At 46.5% G+C, this 15,592-nt stretch overlaps 2 protein-coding genes across 3 annotated transcripts; both read right to left on the bottom strand.

Annotated features, from left to right (window-relative positions):
• Positions 1–2,289: 2,289 nt before the first annotated feature.
• On the bottom strand, positions 2,290–15,081 carry LOC127782439 (uncharacterized). 2 transcript variants are annotated; one of them, XM_052309624.1, is made up of 7 exons: positions 14,980–15,081; positions 8,353–8,465; positions 8,203–8,274; positions 7,740–7,843; positions 7,455–7,547; positions 2,768–2,907; positions 2,290–2,654 (listed from the first exon to the last, which is right to left on the bottom strand). In XM_052309624.1, the coding sequence occupies exons 2-7, from the start codon at positions 8,395–8,397 to the stop codon at positions 2,524–2,526; spliced, it is 585 nt and encodes a 194-aa protein (XP_052165584.1). In that variant the 5' UTR covers positions 8,398–8,465; positions 14,980–15,081; the 3' UTR covers positions 2,290–2,523. The 2 variants fall into 2 exon arrangements, with proteins under 2 accessions (XP_052165584.1, XP_052165583.1); XM_052309623.1 differs by lacking the exon at positions 14,980–15,081 and adding an exon at positions 12,653–12,783.
• On the bottom strand, positions 8,472–13,725 carry LOC127783016 (phosphatidylinositol 4-kinase gamma 4-like). Its single transcript, XM_052310312.1, has 3 exons — positions 13,674–13,725; positions 13,440–13,573; positions 8,472–11,011 (listed from the first exon to the last, which is right to left on the bottom strand). Exons 1-3 carry the CDS (start codon positions 13,723–13,725, stop codon positions 10,496–10,498), a joined length of 702 nt encoding a protein of 233 aa, XP_052166272.1. The 3' UTR covers positions 8,472–10,495.
• Positions 15,082–15,592: the final 511 nt, after the last annotated feature.

Here is a 15,592-nt window from a genome sequence, read left to right as displayed (position 1 = left end):
CAGCTCATCAATGCCGGTTGGGAAATCTAACACTGGGTTCCCAACTGGCACCAATAAACGTTTTCTGTTGTAGTGCTTCTTGCAGAGCCCCATGGCTAATTTATCTTTTTTCTTAGCATTCTTGTAGGGTCTCAAATTGTGTTCCGTATCGGGGTATCAAATTCCAAGGTACGGTTCTGAATGTGAGGTTCGACATGCTCTCAGAGCACTCTGAGGTAGCAATCAGCCCCCTAGCTAGTCGACGTTTTACCGGCGGTGGCACCACCGATGGCTACTAGCACGCATAGCGCAGTGGAGGTGGATGCAGAGATCGGAAGAAACGGGTGGAGAGATGAAAGAAAGCAACAGTACAGTACAAACAGCGCCATTCTGTTCTGTCGAGGATACGGTGCTGGTGGCTCAACGCTGTCGTCTTCTTCCTCTCGTCGTTTCGTTCGTTTCTTCCTCCTCCCCTCTCTCTGATCTCTCTCTCTCTCCCGTGACTCTCTGCCTCGCGCGCTGCCTCCGCCGCTGCATCACGCATGTGGCAACAAACCGACGTCACTGTGTGTGCTGTGCCGGTATGGGACGGAGGAGTCGAGGAGAGGATTCATTTGGTTATATAGCATGGTGTCGCCAGTTGGGTCAGTGTGGAGAGGGGAAAGTACAACCAGTGTCGCCGAAGAAGACACTTCGGTATCTAGGCTGTAGCTAGACCACTGTGGGAAAGTCTTAGGATATCTACCACTGCTACCGTGCCATCCAGTCTAGTCTACTGCCAAAAAGAAATTGTTTTTGACTATTTTGCATAGTATCCCCCAACAAAATCAGCATGCATATCCTTATTAAAATTTATTAAAAAGAAGGGTGAGGCTTGAAATAGGGCCTTTCTCACATGCATGTTGTTCTGGCAGAGCCCGGCATAAAACTATGTGACGCATAGTAAGGTCATTCACATTATACGAAGTTGTCATTCAGCCTTCATCGGTCAGTTGGGAGATTCCCCTCCAATAAGGGCATCCTCAATGTATATTTACAAGTTGGGTAGTAAGGGTGGGACCTACAAAACCAAGTAGTAGTTATTTTAGTTCACACAATGTATAGGTAAGAAGCTGGGCCCCACATTTAAGAGAATGGGTGGTTGAAGAAGAGAGGGAATGAGAGAGGAGAGAGTCTCAATATTTGTTTATTTCTTATTGCCTGGTAGTAGCACTACTACCGAATGATACTACTACCCACTTTACTACCTACTCCCACAATGGTGAACCAGGTAATAGGACTCCTTACTATCCACTTTTTTGCACATTGTGGATGCCCTAATAGGGAGCCAAAATAAGCTACAGGTTCATGATCAGATTTGCAGCTTTGGGCCCACAATCTTTTGTCCCGCGCCCCTCCGGGAAGGGAGAGAGAGGATCGGAGAGAGGCCGGTGACGGTAATGGCGACACAGCGACCGAGCAGATGCTGGCGACGGGGACATAGCGACGCAGAAGGGGAGGGGAGAAGCGCCGCTGCTGTCGTTGGGGAAGGAGAGGTCACCAGTAGTGAGGAAGATAGGAGGAGGGCGAGGGAGAGGAGCTTCCTCTTCACATGCCGTGTCTCCTCTACCAGCAAGCTTGATCCACAGCTTAGTGGCGCCATCGTCCGTGGTTTCCGGCCCCGACGAGGTGGAGCCCCGCTCGGCACCTCTTGGGCCACGCGCCACCGCCTCGCTCATCACCGCCGCCGGTCGTGACCACAACCTCAATTGCTCCTCTCGTCGAGCTGCTTCGATCCGCCACCTCAAGCGCCACCTCGCCCCGTCCACCCCATTCTGTCACGGTGGCTAGAGGAAGTGGGAAGGCGTGGCGGCCAGAGGAGGAGGGGGAGGCACGCAGAGGAGAAGAGAAGGGGACGAAGAGGGAAGCGACGGAGAGGCAGAGGAGCACGAGGTCAAGGCCGAGATCAATTCAAAGCCGGCGAGCTCGATCCGCAGCTAGCTCGGTCGCCGCTTGGGCCACCTGATGTTGACACTGCTTGGACCGCCTCGCCAGCCGCCACCACTCAGCCCCAATGCCTTGTTTTCTCCGGCCTCGGTTTCCTCTACCAGTGGGGAAAGAAAGAGAGGAGAGGGGAGATGAAAAATAAAATATTGGTATTGGTGGAACCCACTACAAGTGACTTGCATTGTGAAGTATATAGTTTAACAAGTTCTTGATTTAGGTGGTGTACGAAGAACGGTAAATATCAAGGAAGCACTGCTATTGCCCTAATGACTTTAAGACCACAAACTTCTCTTCACTTGCACAGAAGGCGCGCACACATCAATATGCAGTTAAAATATGTATTACGCGTTTCGGTGATTCCAAAAGGCAGGAATATAATAACTAACTGCCCTTTGTTCAAGAGGCTGTGTTGGTTGGCCAGCCACCAGATTAGAATGCACAAACGTGTGATCTCCGAACGGGATTGTTTCACTTTTGGTCCTTACAGCGACATATTAATGAAGTATACATACATCAGCTCAAGTACGATTTTCCATACAGAAGAACCTAAAACATGGTTCAAGGTGCAGAAGGTCCATCAGGCAGTTTTGTCTTCCTTTTCCTACCAAGAATGGACGCTTTCTGCAGCCTCACACCGCCAGCGCGCCACTTCTTGAAAGCGGTCATCGAGTCCCTAGCAGATTCGAACACTTCGAGACAGAAAAAAAAAGGGTTACTTGAAGTGATAATAGTTGGGAGCTTGGAATGGTAATGGAAGAAATGCAGGATGATGAGTAAAATCAGAGTTGGGAGAAGTATTTACCTTGAGCTTCTTCTCTTGTAAGGCGCGGAACAAACTTGGGCACTGTCATCATGGAAGAGCTGTGTGACTTGCTTAGTATCTCCTTGTACCTACTAGTGAATGCATAGCGCAAGAACAGTCCAATGCTCCTGTCGTTCACCCTGTTTACACAACCATGCAAACGAATAAATCATTATACACCTCTGCATGTGCAAAGTACACCAATTTAGTAAGATATCAGCATCCAAACATCTAATAATCCCACAGATCACTAGATAAATAACTTCATCATCAGATTCTTAACTCTTCTTGACAGACTGCAAGAAAATAGTGACAACAGCAGTGGACTCCCTCTCTAGAAGTGCATCTCCAAATTCATTGTGGACTTTGTTCTCTGTCCTCATTGCACCTTTATTATGAAAATACCGTAACCATTAGGAAAAGCTGAATCCCGAGATGATGACTAACGGTGAGCATGAACAAATCATGTATAAGTGGTAGACTGGTAGCTCCATATGTTAATCCAGTTGCTCACACCCAACACTAAAGCGAGAGACCAAATGGGTAGTTCCATGACTGTTCTATTGGCCAGTAAAACTGAAGGCAAAACACACTGGAGCATCTGACAAGGCAATCCTTCAAATGTTCTGCAGAACAACCAAATACACTTGCTACCCTTTTTTTTTTAAAAAAAAAAGTCTAATATTGCCCAAATATACAAATGATTTTTGCACCAAACAAGTCCATCTATATGTGACAGTTCGGCCATTTTGGAACTTCCCATACTGAATTTTATTTTTCTTTGTAAGGCAAATAAGGAGAAATAAACATGTTCAAGATCTACAATAAGTGGGGTGGCAAATTCATAAAAAGACATGTTGAAGGGGTCATAAAAAGACATTCTATAGGTGGGGTGGCAAATTCGCAACCGCCACAGTGCCATCACCACCATTACCTTCTTTTAATTATTATATCTATAATATAATATGTTCTTATGCTCATAAAGTTTAGAGGATATCCTTAGCACAACTACAGTTCTCATGTACTCTGTTCTGTGTAAGTTGAACTGGTGTCTTGGTGGCACAGAGATCATTTGTCAGGACTGCTGAAATTTATAATGAATGTTTGGCTGACAAAAATAGAGGAAACAGCAAGGGACTTTGTTCGAGTATCTGAACATATTGTCAGCAAAAGAATGATCAATCACATTCCGAAAAAGTAAGAGCTTCTTTTAATATTCATAGAATGAAATTGAGAAAAAAAAATAAAAGAAACAAAAGCATGCCTTAATAAAATTGTCAATCACAAAGGGAAGTTAATTGTGAAGCACCAAGTTAGGGTATGCTAACATCACAATGCCGTGGTTGCAGGCCATGGCCAACGATGAGCAGTGAAGCAGCAACAACAGCATTAAGAGCAGCATTAGATCATCTAGTAGTTGATTATTGAGTTGTATTCAAATATCTATCTAATATCTTTGAGTTGCATGCAGTGCTCCATTAGGTACTTTGCAAGGGATCCTCAGGCCATAATCTCTTGCATTCCAAAGGCAAGAATAGATCAATTATCTACATGTCTCTCTGCACTCCCTGTTCCTCTAATAGGCCTAGTCGAAGCCCTCATCTATCACAGCTACTCTACTACTATTCAAGGCAGCAACACAATTTTTTTTTAGAAAGCAGATCACTGAGTGATCCGGCTTTTAATAGAAAGCCAAACATTACATAGTTTGATACAAAATATAAAGCAAAAGGTAAACTTTTCTGGGGGAACCTTTTTGCCACTGAAAACCCTAAACTTGCCAAGCAAACAGGCAACAACACATAGTGAAAGCTCAGTCACAAGTCATTTTCAGCATTTGTAGAGCCTTCAAAATACAGCTTTGAAAGCTAATTTTTATTGTAATATATATTTGTTAAACCTAACAAGACTAATATTCTGAAAGTACTTCTCAGGACAAATCTACTGATTATTTTCATGTATCACATACAAATCCTAAACTCAAACCTATCACAGTTGGTTTACGGAGATAACTAAAATCTGCAAAATATTCAAACTAAATCTTACCAATATCCATAATGCTTTTTTAAAAAGGCAATGGTGGTAGTGGTGGCGAATCTACCACTCCACCTTTACATCAGCTTTACAAATTGCCCTTCGACAGTACTTCCACATATTGTTAGCTTTTCTTGTTCGACCTTCTAAATACAAATTTAACACAAAAGATTATTTATTTATTTATTATATATATATAGTGAATCTATTCTACACCCCTCCCCTAGAATAACTATTCTACACCCCCCCTCCCATGGGCCAAACCCACCTCCCCCACCCTCCCCATGGCCCAAAACCCCCCTCCTACCTCGGTCAAAGCGTCCTCCCGCCGGTCAAACCCGCCCACCACTTTGCTGCTCTCGTCTTGCAGGAATCGTGCAGTAACAAGACGGTCATCGTGCAGTAACAAGATCACATTATCGCAGTAACAACGTCAAACAGTAGCCATGATGAATCTTGTTTCGTTAAGCGTTTTTTTATGAACTTCATGGTGCAAACAGATTGGAAATACAAGATATGATGTGAGAGATATTGCTCTCTAAAGATTGAGATTTACCTCTTTTTTAGTCCTCGTCTCACTGGAACAGCATAGTAACACGATGGCCAATATGTAGTAACACCTCTGCTTTTCGCAGCAACAACGTTAAAAAATAGTTATGATGGTTCTAGTTTCGTTAAGCACTTTTTTTTTTTACGAACGCCATGATGCAAATGGGTTAGAAAAATAAGACATGACGTGTACGTTAGTACTCTCTAAATATTGAGATTTAAAATACTCTAGATCTAAAAAAATTACTACTATAGGGCCACTGTTACTATGCATGTTCTCTGTTACTGCAAATTTCGTCATATTGTTACTGCCATTTCGTCATATTGTTACTGCCAAAAGTGCAGTAACAACCTATAAAGTTCAGTAACAACCTATACATTTTTGCAGCTTCTGGGATAATGTTACTGCCGAATCATAGTAACAAGGTATGATTGTTATAGGTACATAACTGATTTGTTCACAAATCATCATACGGTGATTTGGTTAGAACTGCTTGTCATGAACCATGAGATCATGGGTTCCAAGTCTTGAATTCACCAATTTATTTTTAATTTTTCTAAAAAAGAGAGGAGGGAGAGAAAAAAAAAAGGAGGGGTAATCGGAGGGAGAAGCGATGGAAGGGAGAGGGGCGCGACGGGAGGGAGAGGGGGCGCTGGGGGAGAGAGGAGCGCGGGAAGGAAGGGGGCGCGGGAGGGAGAGAGGAGCGATGGGAGGGGAGGAGGTGGGGACGGATGGGAGGTGGGAGGGGGGTGTAGAATAGTTATTCTAAGGGAGGGGTGTATAATAGAGCTTATATATATATATATATATATATATATGCTAATTTTACAAATAGAACTGTGGAAATGTATCAAGTGTTTGCTTTAACAAAATACGAAGGGTGTGTTAATAAAACAGACACATTCATTTATATCGAACATGTATGATACAATATTATCTGTAGCAAACACAGCAATTTATATGATTCATGATCATCTGTACATAATGGTTTGTTAACATACTGAAGCTGAAGATTAGGTTAAACAACCTGAAATCACTAGATGGAAAATAACAATTGTGCAAAACAAGAACAGCAAGACTAGATACCAAGAAGTGGCAAGGCATGGCCGACCAACCTCTTCTCTTACCACTGCCTCCACATTTTTTGTTTATACTTCTCACTAGAGTTTCAATTGAAGGTGGTTTCTTTAATTTCGGATGATCTACCAATGTCAAATCCAACTTGGAATGAGAGATATATTTTATTATTAACACACAGTAGCTATGTTTTGAGCAACGTCATGTTCATCAAGCAGCACTTTCACAACCGCTGCCTGACATCAGCAAGGCTGCAGCCATAATATGGAGAGGAGCAACTCACTATTGCTGATGATTGTTTTCTGTGAAACCAAGCAATTTGTTTGGATAAAAGAGAGGGGAGCAAAAAGATAGATAGGTTGATTAAAAGGAGAGACATTACTGAAATAAAGTGAGTGTTGGTGTATTTTCGATCTTATTTGAAGTGATAATTACCAATGTGGTATTTCCAAGCTGTTATGGCATGGAAGTTGGTGTCCATAATGGCAAAACAACCTCCAAAACCACCCTTGCTCTATTGTTTGAAGTCTGGAGATAATCAGATAAACATATCTATTTTTTTTTGTTGGAGTTAAGTAGAAATTTTGCAAAGTTCAAGGGTTTAAGATGAACTTGTCTTATGAAAGTATGAAAGAATCTATCTTCAATGGACTCAAAAGCATTTATAATATTGAAACAAACATGCACAAAGAAAAATGTATGTTGTACGCCGAAAGAATTACTTAGTCATTGTAAAAGAAAAGTACTATAGCGTATGTTAATAAGGTCATTTGTGGACAAAATTTTGTAAAGCAATGAAGTGGCTATTCTATCAAATATCACATAGAAACATTTTAATATGAACTAATAATTCAGTAAGATTTTTAACACAAAGGTAAATAATATCTCTGCTTTCTTTTACCGGTGGTCAAACTTTAGAATTATTGACAGCACAGATTCTAGGGCATCAAGTAAAAAGCGGATGCAGGTAGTAAGCCAGAACTATATCCTAAAAGTGCATGAGATTGAAATCGTTTCAGAACTTACAAAGGGACTATCTTGCATCCTAGCTCATAGAAGTAAGGGCAACGAATCCTCAAATCAACACAGGCTGCATCAGCTTGGATCTCCTTCCGGGTTCTGTAGCAATGTTGTTATGATCTTAGGACAACTTTTCTAGGAAATATTGAAACTACCAGGCATTTGCAATTACTGAAGAAGACCTCTACAGTAAGTTGACAAGAAGTACTTTCATGTAAATCTGTTGAAACATGAATTCTAGCTAAGATTCTCTGTATACAACAATGAAAAACAAGTTATGATGAAACCTACTTCTGGGTGAAGCAAGGAGGTACATTTATTGAAACTGCTTGTTCCAGAGACAGCAGCCCATGTGCAAGCCAAAATGGAAGGTCCACCTTAGCACCCTTTTCAACCTGGAGATAAAGAAGATACTATGTTTAACTGGAGCAAATCTCTCACTTTTGTTTCCAACCAAAGCAAGAAATGATGTGAAGGTGTTTACAAGACAAACTAAAAAAGCATCCACCACCAGATTGTGTTTACTAGAAAATGTGTCATACAAGCCAACAAGAGTACACCTAGCATTCCAAAGCAGTTTTAATAAATAAAATCCAATGGTCATATAACACTCATCTCAGATAAACTCAATTAACTACTGCATAGATTCCAAACCAACTTCCTTCTAGAACAATAGGGATGGAGGAAGAAAGGTCAGTAGGTGCCCTAGGAAGTTACACCATAGCACTAAACCATAGGTGCAAAAGTCACTTACACTGTTTCTTTCAGCGCCAGGATCTAGTAGTCCAACACCATTTGCACTTACTTGAAAAACTACAGAAATAGGCTGCAGTAAGAGTAGAAACACATTTAGATCATATTTGTGCAAGCACACCAGAAGACGATAAAACAATCATAAAATTACCTCCTCCTCCATCAGGATATCATCGATGTCGTAATAACCAGGCATTGCACCAAGCAAACAGAATACTATTGCTTATTCTTGATTTCTGTCACCCTTTGGCATAAGCAGCTACACTGTATAAATAGGTTGCACATTGATGAAAAGCAGCAGTAAATGCACGTTGATGAAAAGCAGCAGTAAATCATGAATCCAAGACCAAAAAAAAGGGGAATGGGCTCAAAGTAGATAATGATATTTGGTTGATTTGTTCCCTCATCAATTGGGTGAGTATTACTAGAATTGCTTGTAAAACAAATAACCAATTTTGTTTTCTTCCCCAATTGCAAATCTATCAAAACTCTGAAACATAGGGCTCAATTTCTCATAAATCCAATAAAATCTCATTGAAATTCAACAATACAACAAAAGAATGCATGCAGCAGAGAGCAGACCAGCTCCGCGGAGAAGCGCGCCTCCTGCCACGCCCTCCCCCCAACCTCCTGCCTCACCACCGACCGCCTGCTTCCACGCGCCAGATCCGCACAGGCGCAGCGCGTCACCGCCCGTTGCCAGCCGCCTCCTGCTCGCCCCAGCGGCCAGTGCCCTCGCCCCGCTCAACTGCGACTGCACGAGCCGCCCCGACTACGCGGGCGGCGCCCCGCCGCCAGAACTCGCAACAACCAACCTCGTGCAATGCAGTCGTGCTTAGAGAGGATCAAAGAGGAAGGGGAGGGGGGGGGGGGCGATTTCCGTTCTCCGCATGGATTTCCGTCGGGGTGCGGCGTCGGTGTCCAAGATCGGAGTTGTTTCCGCCACGGCGGCGGTGGGGAATTTTGGCTTAGCGGGTTTCTTTCGGCTTTCCCGCTCAAACAAAAACGAGTAGAGTAGAGCCTAGCCAGCTCCAGTTGGCTCGTGCCAACATAACGAGCTAGGCTCGTTTAGCTACGTAAGGGCAAGATAACCAGTATTTAGATATAGGCCCCGCTCTAACTTTCATTAAAATGAAAGATTCATATTTTTCCTCGTTTTTCGTTGGCATGTTTTTCAAACTGCTAAACAATATATTTTATACGAAAACTTTATATATATAGAAGTTGCTTTAAAATATTAGATAAATCCATTTCTCAAGTTTGTAATAACTAAAACTTAATTAATTACGTGTTAATGGTTTCCTTGTTTTACGTACCCGCTTTTAATCTTCATTTACAGAAGAAGCGAATGGAGCCGTAGGATAATTTTTCGATTTGTAGTATTATAGTATTATAAGATACTACCATAGGATGATCGAGATACTATAATATTTTAGAAATTACGTATTTTTATATAAAATATAATAATACATTATATAAATTAAAGCATATAATAATGATTTTGATAAATTTAATTGGTTTTTATTGTAAACTTGAGCATATTTATTCATATTATTATCAATCCACCTTATTTTAAATAATATTTTATAGGATCGTAGACACCATAGAATCAGGATAGCACCCAAGATTTCATACGATCATGTGAAAGTAAACAATAGGATCGAGACACTATGAAAGATAGGGTACTAGACGGGATCGGTATCGTTTCAATTTGATAGGATCATAGTATCGTAAGAAACTAGAATATGGATCATGATATGACAACCTTGCATGAGGGTGAGGCCGAAGGGGAGAAGTGAATCAAGCGATGTGCACCAGCAAATCAGAAGCAAACAGATAATCAAGTGAAGCAAATAAGGCGAAGTGAATGAAGCAAATCAGCTTCACTAGGTCGTGAAGATGTTAAGGCAGCGTAGGGCTTGGTGGGCATTGGCTGCACGATGTGGCCCTAGTTGATGAGAGCGTTCGCGATCTGCTTGGGCTCTCGCAGTCACGCACTCGCGCTGGTTGATGCGCAGAAATAAGTTCACTTTGTGACCCTCAAAAGTGATTGAAATCTAATTCGTGATCCTAAACCACAAAACCGGATATCTTGACCCCCAAACTTCTAAAACCAGTGCAATTTGACTCCCTCAGCGGTTTTGGAGGACGGTTTCACTGATGTGGCTCCTACATGGCGATATTGACCGAGTCTTTGTTCCATGTGGCGTTGACGTGGCACTTACGTGGCATGAGAATTAAAAAATGTGTGGGACCCGTTTGTCATTCACACACACAAAAATTTGTGGGGCCCACTAACTCCTCTCTTTCTTCTTCCACCACTCTTCCATTTGGCGAGGGCCGGAGCGGCAGCGGCGGCGGCGAACAAGGACGACACTGGCTCCTCCGTGTCGGCCGGTGAGCGAGGCCAGTGCGTGGGCCGCCGCCTTCAACCTCCGCCACCGTCGTCGGCCATCGACGACGCTAAGGACAACCCCTGCCGGTCGACTTCCTCCACGACGCTGACCCCATCTCGCCGAGCGCTGGCCTCGCCATCGTCGACTCCTCCACTCCCGGGACCGCCTGGCCCCATCCCTGCACACGATGCTCCCCACGTCGAACGCGGCGAGGCCCGTGTCCACGCCTTTCTTGAGCAGCATGGTGGTGACGCGCAGGACACGCTCGCACTTGGCTGGCATCTCCCAGCCATGGAACCTCAGAATGGCGATGTCCTCCTCGGCGTCCAGTGACCTTATGTACTCCACCGTCTCCTCGCTAAATGGCTCCCGACACTGCGGCCAGTAGAACCACTCGAATATGCAATCCTCAAACTGCACATGCGTGATCGATGCATGATCACCAACGAACAAAATGGAAGTCAATTAGCTAGAAGAAAATCTGTCAGCGTCAGTGCTTACACTCTCAGGAAGACGGTATCCATGGTCGATTGGAACTAGGGAGAGGCCATGGCCTTGTTCGTCTCTGCAAGTGAGGATGTTGCCGGCGTGCCTGCCGGCGTTGGCCAGCCTGATGTCCAACACGCAGATCCCATCTCGCCGAGCGCTGGCCTCAGCATCGTCGACTCCACTCCGGGTACCGCCACCACCGCCAGAGGGGGGTGGCTACCGCCTCTTCGTCGAGCCGATATCCACGGCCATCGACGCCATCGACCCGGGGGACGAGCTACCCTCGCAGCCTCAGCCTCAGGCCCATCGTGGCACCGACTACCCAGCCTCATCCGCTCCCTTGTCTCCATCATCGCCGTCGCCATCGACCGGGAGGATGAGCTCCCTGCTCCAGAACCCGTATCAGCTCCAGCACACCGCCGCCGCCACCACACCGCTGCCCATGCCCCGCCGCCTGCCGAAGGGGAAGAAGGGGAGAGAACGAGAGAGAAGGGAGAGAGGGAGGAGGAAGAAGGGAGGACTGACATGTGGGCCCCACATGTTAGTGGGCCCACATTTCTTTTTGTGTGAATGACAAACGGGTCCCACGCATATTTTTTAATTCTAATGCCACGTAAGTGCCACGTCAATGCCACGTGGAACGAAGACTCGGTCAATATCGCAACGTAGGCGCCACGTCAGTGAAACCGCTCTACAAAACCGCCGAGGGAGTAAATTTATATTGGTTTTAAGAGTTTGGGGGTCGATATATCCGGTTTTGTTGTTTAGGGTCACGGATTAGATTTCGATCATTCCTGAGGGTCACAAAGTGAACTTATTCCTGATGCGCACGTATTTGTCTCTTTGAGGCTATGACATGGGCCGAGGGATGTTGCGGCTGCTATGGCCGTGGTTTTGAATCTTTTGATGGACTGCGCACCCGCAGGCTTCCAATTGTACTCCTTGTAGGGCTCTACCTTGTTTGGCTCGTGGGCAGCTCGTAAGTGGGGACTGCGACATCTTCCGCGGCAGTGGGTGCCTGCCGCCCCCGCCGACGATGGCGCTGCACCGAACTACACGAACCGGAGTAGCGACGAGATCGGGCCTAGGTTTTTCAACTTGGGTATTCGAAATTGTAAGAGAGAGAAAATTTTCCAACCCAAGGTCTAATAGTTGTATAATATGTAAAGGTATAAACATGATTTCATAAAGTTATAAATGAATAGAATTGACCATAAATTGAATGCGTTAATTTATTGAGCATACAAAACCAAGACCAAGAAACCGTTCAACTGGTTGTCCCGTCTTATTGACAAACCGCGAGCAAAGAACCAGTTGGTTCTTGATTTCTTTTTTTAGCAACTTTTTCTAAAAAACTCTTTAAATTAACCATGGGACCCTTTTTTTCTCTTCATGTTTCAAACCTACAAACAACAATATCAAAGAGCAATTGAGCAATTGAGCAAACTAGCAAAGCAGCACTGGTTCGGTGGTTCCTAAATCCTAATCTAGTAATCTAGATAGTCATTCATAAACTATGAAGCTAAAATAATCAATACACTTCAGTTCACCGACTCAGCGACTCACCGTTGCAGTTGCTCGAATGCTCGGTTGCTGTGATGTTGCTCGAGGATGGGAGGCCGAAGGCCGCGAGGCGCGCAGGCGGCCGCCGGGCGCGGGGCGCTGCCGCGCCGGCCAGGCGCGAGGTGCGGAGCCGCGGAGGCGGCGAGGTGCGGAGGCGGCGAGCGGCGAGCCGAGCAGCCGGCGAGCCGGCTGTGGCCTGTGGGCGGCCGGCGAGGCGACGCCGCGGCCGCGACCGCCGACCGGGCGTCCGGGCGTCCGGCGACGGCGAGGCGCGCGCCGGCGCGCGCAGGCGGCTAGCGGGCTGGGCAGCGCGACCGGCGACGGTGAGGCGCGCGGGCAGGCGGCCGGGCTGGCGCGGCGACGGCGCAGTCGGCGCGTGCGTCGACTGGCGGCGGCTTGCGACGCGTTGGCGTGGCGGCTGGGATGGGAAGGGGAGGGAGGTGAGGAGATGAGATAGGGTTAGAGAGGAAGTGGGCTTTTTTCTTCTATTGGGCCAATGGGCCTGGAATGGTGGGTGGTGGGAGGGTTCAGTTTGGGCTCCTTTTGAGTTTTGAATGGGTATAAGTATTTTTCCTTTTTTTCTTATATATACATATGGAATATATACTTCATATATGTATTTTTGTTCAAAATCTTGGGTATTCATTTGAATACCTATGAATTGAAGTGGGCCCGCCCCTGAGATTATTGTGCAATCCTCAAACTGCACATGCGTGCTCGATGCATGATCACCAACGAACAAAATGGAAGTCAATTAGCTAGAAGAAAATCTGTCAGCGTCAGTGCTTACACTCTCAGGAAGACAGTATCCATGGTCGATTGGAACCAGGGAGAGGCCATGGCCTTGTTCGTCTCTGCAGGTGAGGATGTTGCCGGCGTGCCTGCCGGTGTTGGCCAGCCTGATGTCCAACACGCAGATCCCATCTCACCGAGCGCTGGCCTCAGCATCGTCGACTCCACTCCGAGGACCGCCACCACCGCCGGAGGGGGGTGGCGACCGCCTCTTCATCGAGCCGAGATCCACGGCCATCGACCCGCGGGACGAGCTCCCCCCGCAGCCTCAGCCTCAGCCCCATCGCGGCACGGACTACCCAGCCTCATCCGCTCCCTTGTCTCCATCATCGCCGTCGCCGTCGACCGGGAGGATGAGCTCCCTGCTCCAGAACCCGTATCAGCTCCAGCCCACCGCCGCCGCCACCACACCACGGCCCATGCCCCGCCACCTGCCGAAGGGGAAGAAGGGGAGAGAACGAGAGAGAAGGGAGAGAGGGAGGAGGAAGAAGGGAGGACTGACATGTGGGCCCCACATGTTAGTGGGCCCACATTTCTTTTTGTGTGAATGACAAACGGGTCCCACGCATATTTTTTAATTCTAATGCCACGTAAGTGCCACGTCAATGCCACGTGGAACGAAGACTCGGTCAATATCGCAACGTAGGCGCCACGTCAGTGAAACCGCTCTACAAAACCGCCGAGGGAGTAAATTTGTATTGGTTTTAAGAGTTTGGGGGTCGAGATATCCGGTTTTGTTGTTTAGGGTCACAGATTAGATTTCGATCACTCCTGAGGGTCACAAAGTGAACTTATTCCTGATGCGCACGTATTTGTCTCTTTGAGGCTATGACATGGGCCGAGGGATGTTGCGGCTGCTATGGCCGTGGTTTTGAATCTTTTGATGGACTGCGCACCCGCAAGCTTCCAATTGTACTCCTTGTAGGGCTCTACCTTGTTTGGCTCGTGGACAGCTCGTAAGTGGGGACTGCGACATCTTCTGTGGCAGTGGGTGCCTGCCGCCCCCGCCGACGATGGCGCTACGCCGAACTACACGAACCGGAGTTGCGACGAGATCGGGCCTAGGTTTTTCAACTTGGGTATTCGAAATTCTAAGAGAGAGAAAATTTTCCAACCCAAGGTCTAATAGTTGTATAATATGTAAAGGTATAAACATGATTTCATAAAGTTATAAATGAATAGAATTGACCATAAATTGAATGCGTTAATTTGTTGAGCATACAAAACCAAGACCAAGAAACCGTTCAACTGGTTGTCCCGTCTTATTGACAAACCGCGAGCAAAGAACCAGTTGGTTCTTGATTTCATTTTTTAGCAACTTTTTCTAAAAAACTCTTTAAATTAACCATGGTACTACCCTTTTTTTCTCTTCATGTTTCAAACCTACAAACAACAATATCAAAGAGCAATTGAGCAAACTAGCAAAGCAGCACAGGTTCGGTGGTTCCTAAATCCTAATCTAGTAATCTAGATAGTCATTCATAAAGTATGAAGCTAAAATAATCAATACACTTCAGTTCACCGACTCGGCGACTCACCGTTGCAGTTGCTCGAATGCTCGGTTGCTGTGATGTTGCTCGAGGATGGGAGGCCGAAGTCCACGAGGCGCGCAGGCGGCCGCCGGGCGCAGGGCGCTGCCGCGCCGGCCAGGCGCGAGGTGCGGAGCCGCGGAGGCGGCGAGGTGCGGAGGCGGCGAGCGGCAAGCCGAGCAGCCAGCGAGCCGGCTGTGGCCTGTGGGCGGCCGGCGAGGCGACGCCGCGGCCGCGACCGCCGACCGGACGTCCGGGCCTCCGGCGACGGCGAGGCGCGCGCCGGCGCGCGCAGGCGGCTAGCGGGCTGGGCAGCGCGACCGGCGACGGTGAGGCGCGCGGGCGGGCGTTCGTCGCGGAGTTGCGATGAGATCCAGAGCGATGTTCCTGCACGTCGTCAGCGGCCGGTCCAAGGCGTTCGTCGGCGACTCTCTGGCCAGGAACCATATACAGTTACTCATGTCCCTATGTTGTCATCTCCATGGCGAACTGGTTCAAGAAGCCGTCCTTGTTCCACGCATTACTAGAAAAAGCATTTTTCCTGACGAGAGGGTCTTATTTTCGCAGACGAACATGATCCTTAGAGCCAAATGACCACCTACAAAAATATAAATTGGAGTAA

Source organism: Oryza glaberrima, chromosome 8 (assembly GCF_000147395.1).
Source record: "Oryza glaberrima chromosome 8, OglaRS2, whole genome shotgun sequence".
NCBI classification, from domain to species: domain Eukaryota; kingdom Viridiplantae; phylum Streptophyta; class Magnoliopsida; order Poales; family Poaceae; genus Oryza; species Oryza glaberrima.
Note: the sequence above shows the minus strand (reverse complement) of the source record. Positions and strands in the feature narration are given on the sequence as shown.

Excerpts from the sequence above, each read along its gene's own strand:
- LOC127783016 (XM_052310312.1), bottom strand. The coding sequence starts at position 13,725 with ATGGGGCTGAGGCTGAGGCTGCGGGGGGAGCTCGTCCCGCGGGTCGAT. Across the intron at positions 13,574-13,673 it reads CGTCCCGCGGGTCGATGGCC|ATGGGATCTGCGTGTTGGAC; the intron begins GTGGATCTCGGC and ends GCGCTCGGTGAG. Across the intron at positions 11,012-13,439 it reads GATACTGTCTTCCTGAGAGT|TTTGAGGATTGCATATTCGA; the intron begins GTAAGCACTGAC and ends ACGCATGTGCAG.
- LOC127782439 (XM_052309624.1), bottom strand. The coding sequence starts at position 8,397 with ATGCCTGGTTATTACGACATCGATGATATCCTGATGGAGGAGGAG. Across the intron at positions 7,844-8,202 it reads CTGGCGCTGAAAGAAACAGT|GTTGAAAAGGGTGCTAAGGT; the intron begins GTAAGTGACTTT and ends CTTTATCTCCAG. Across the intron at positions 7,548-7,739 it reads CCTCCTTGCTTCACCCAGAA|AACCCGGAAGGAGATCCAAG; the intron begins GTAGGTTTCATC and ends ACATTGCTACAG.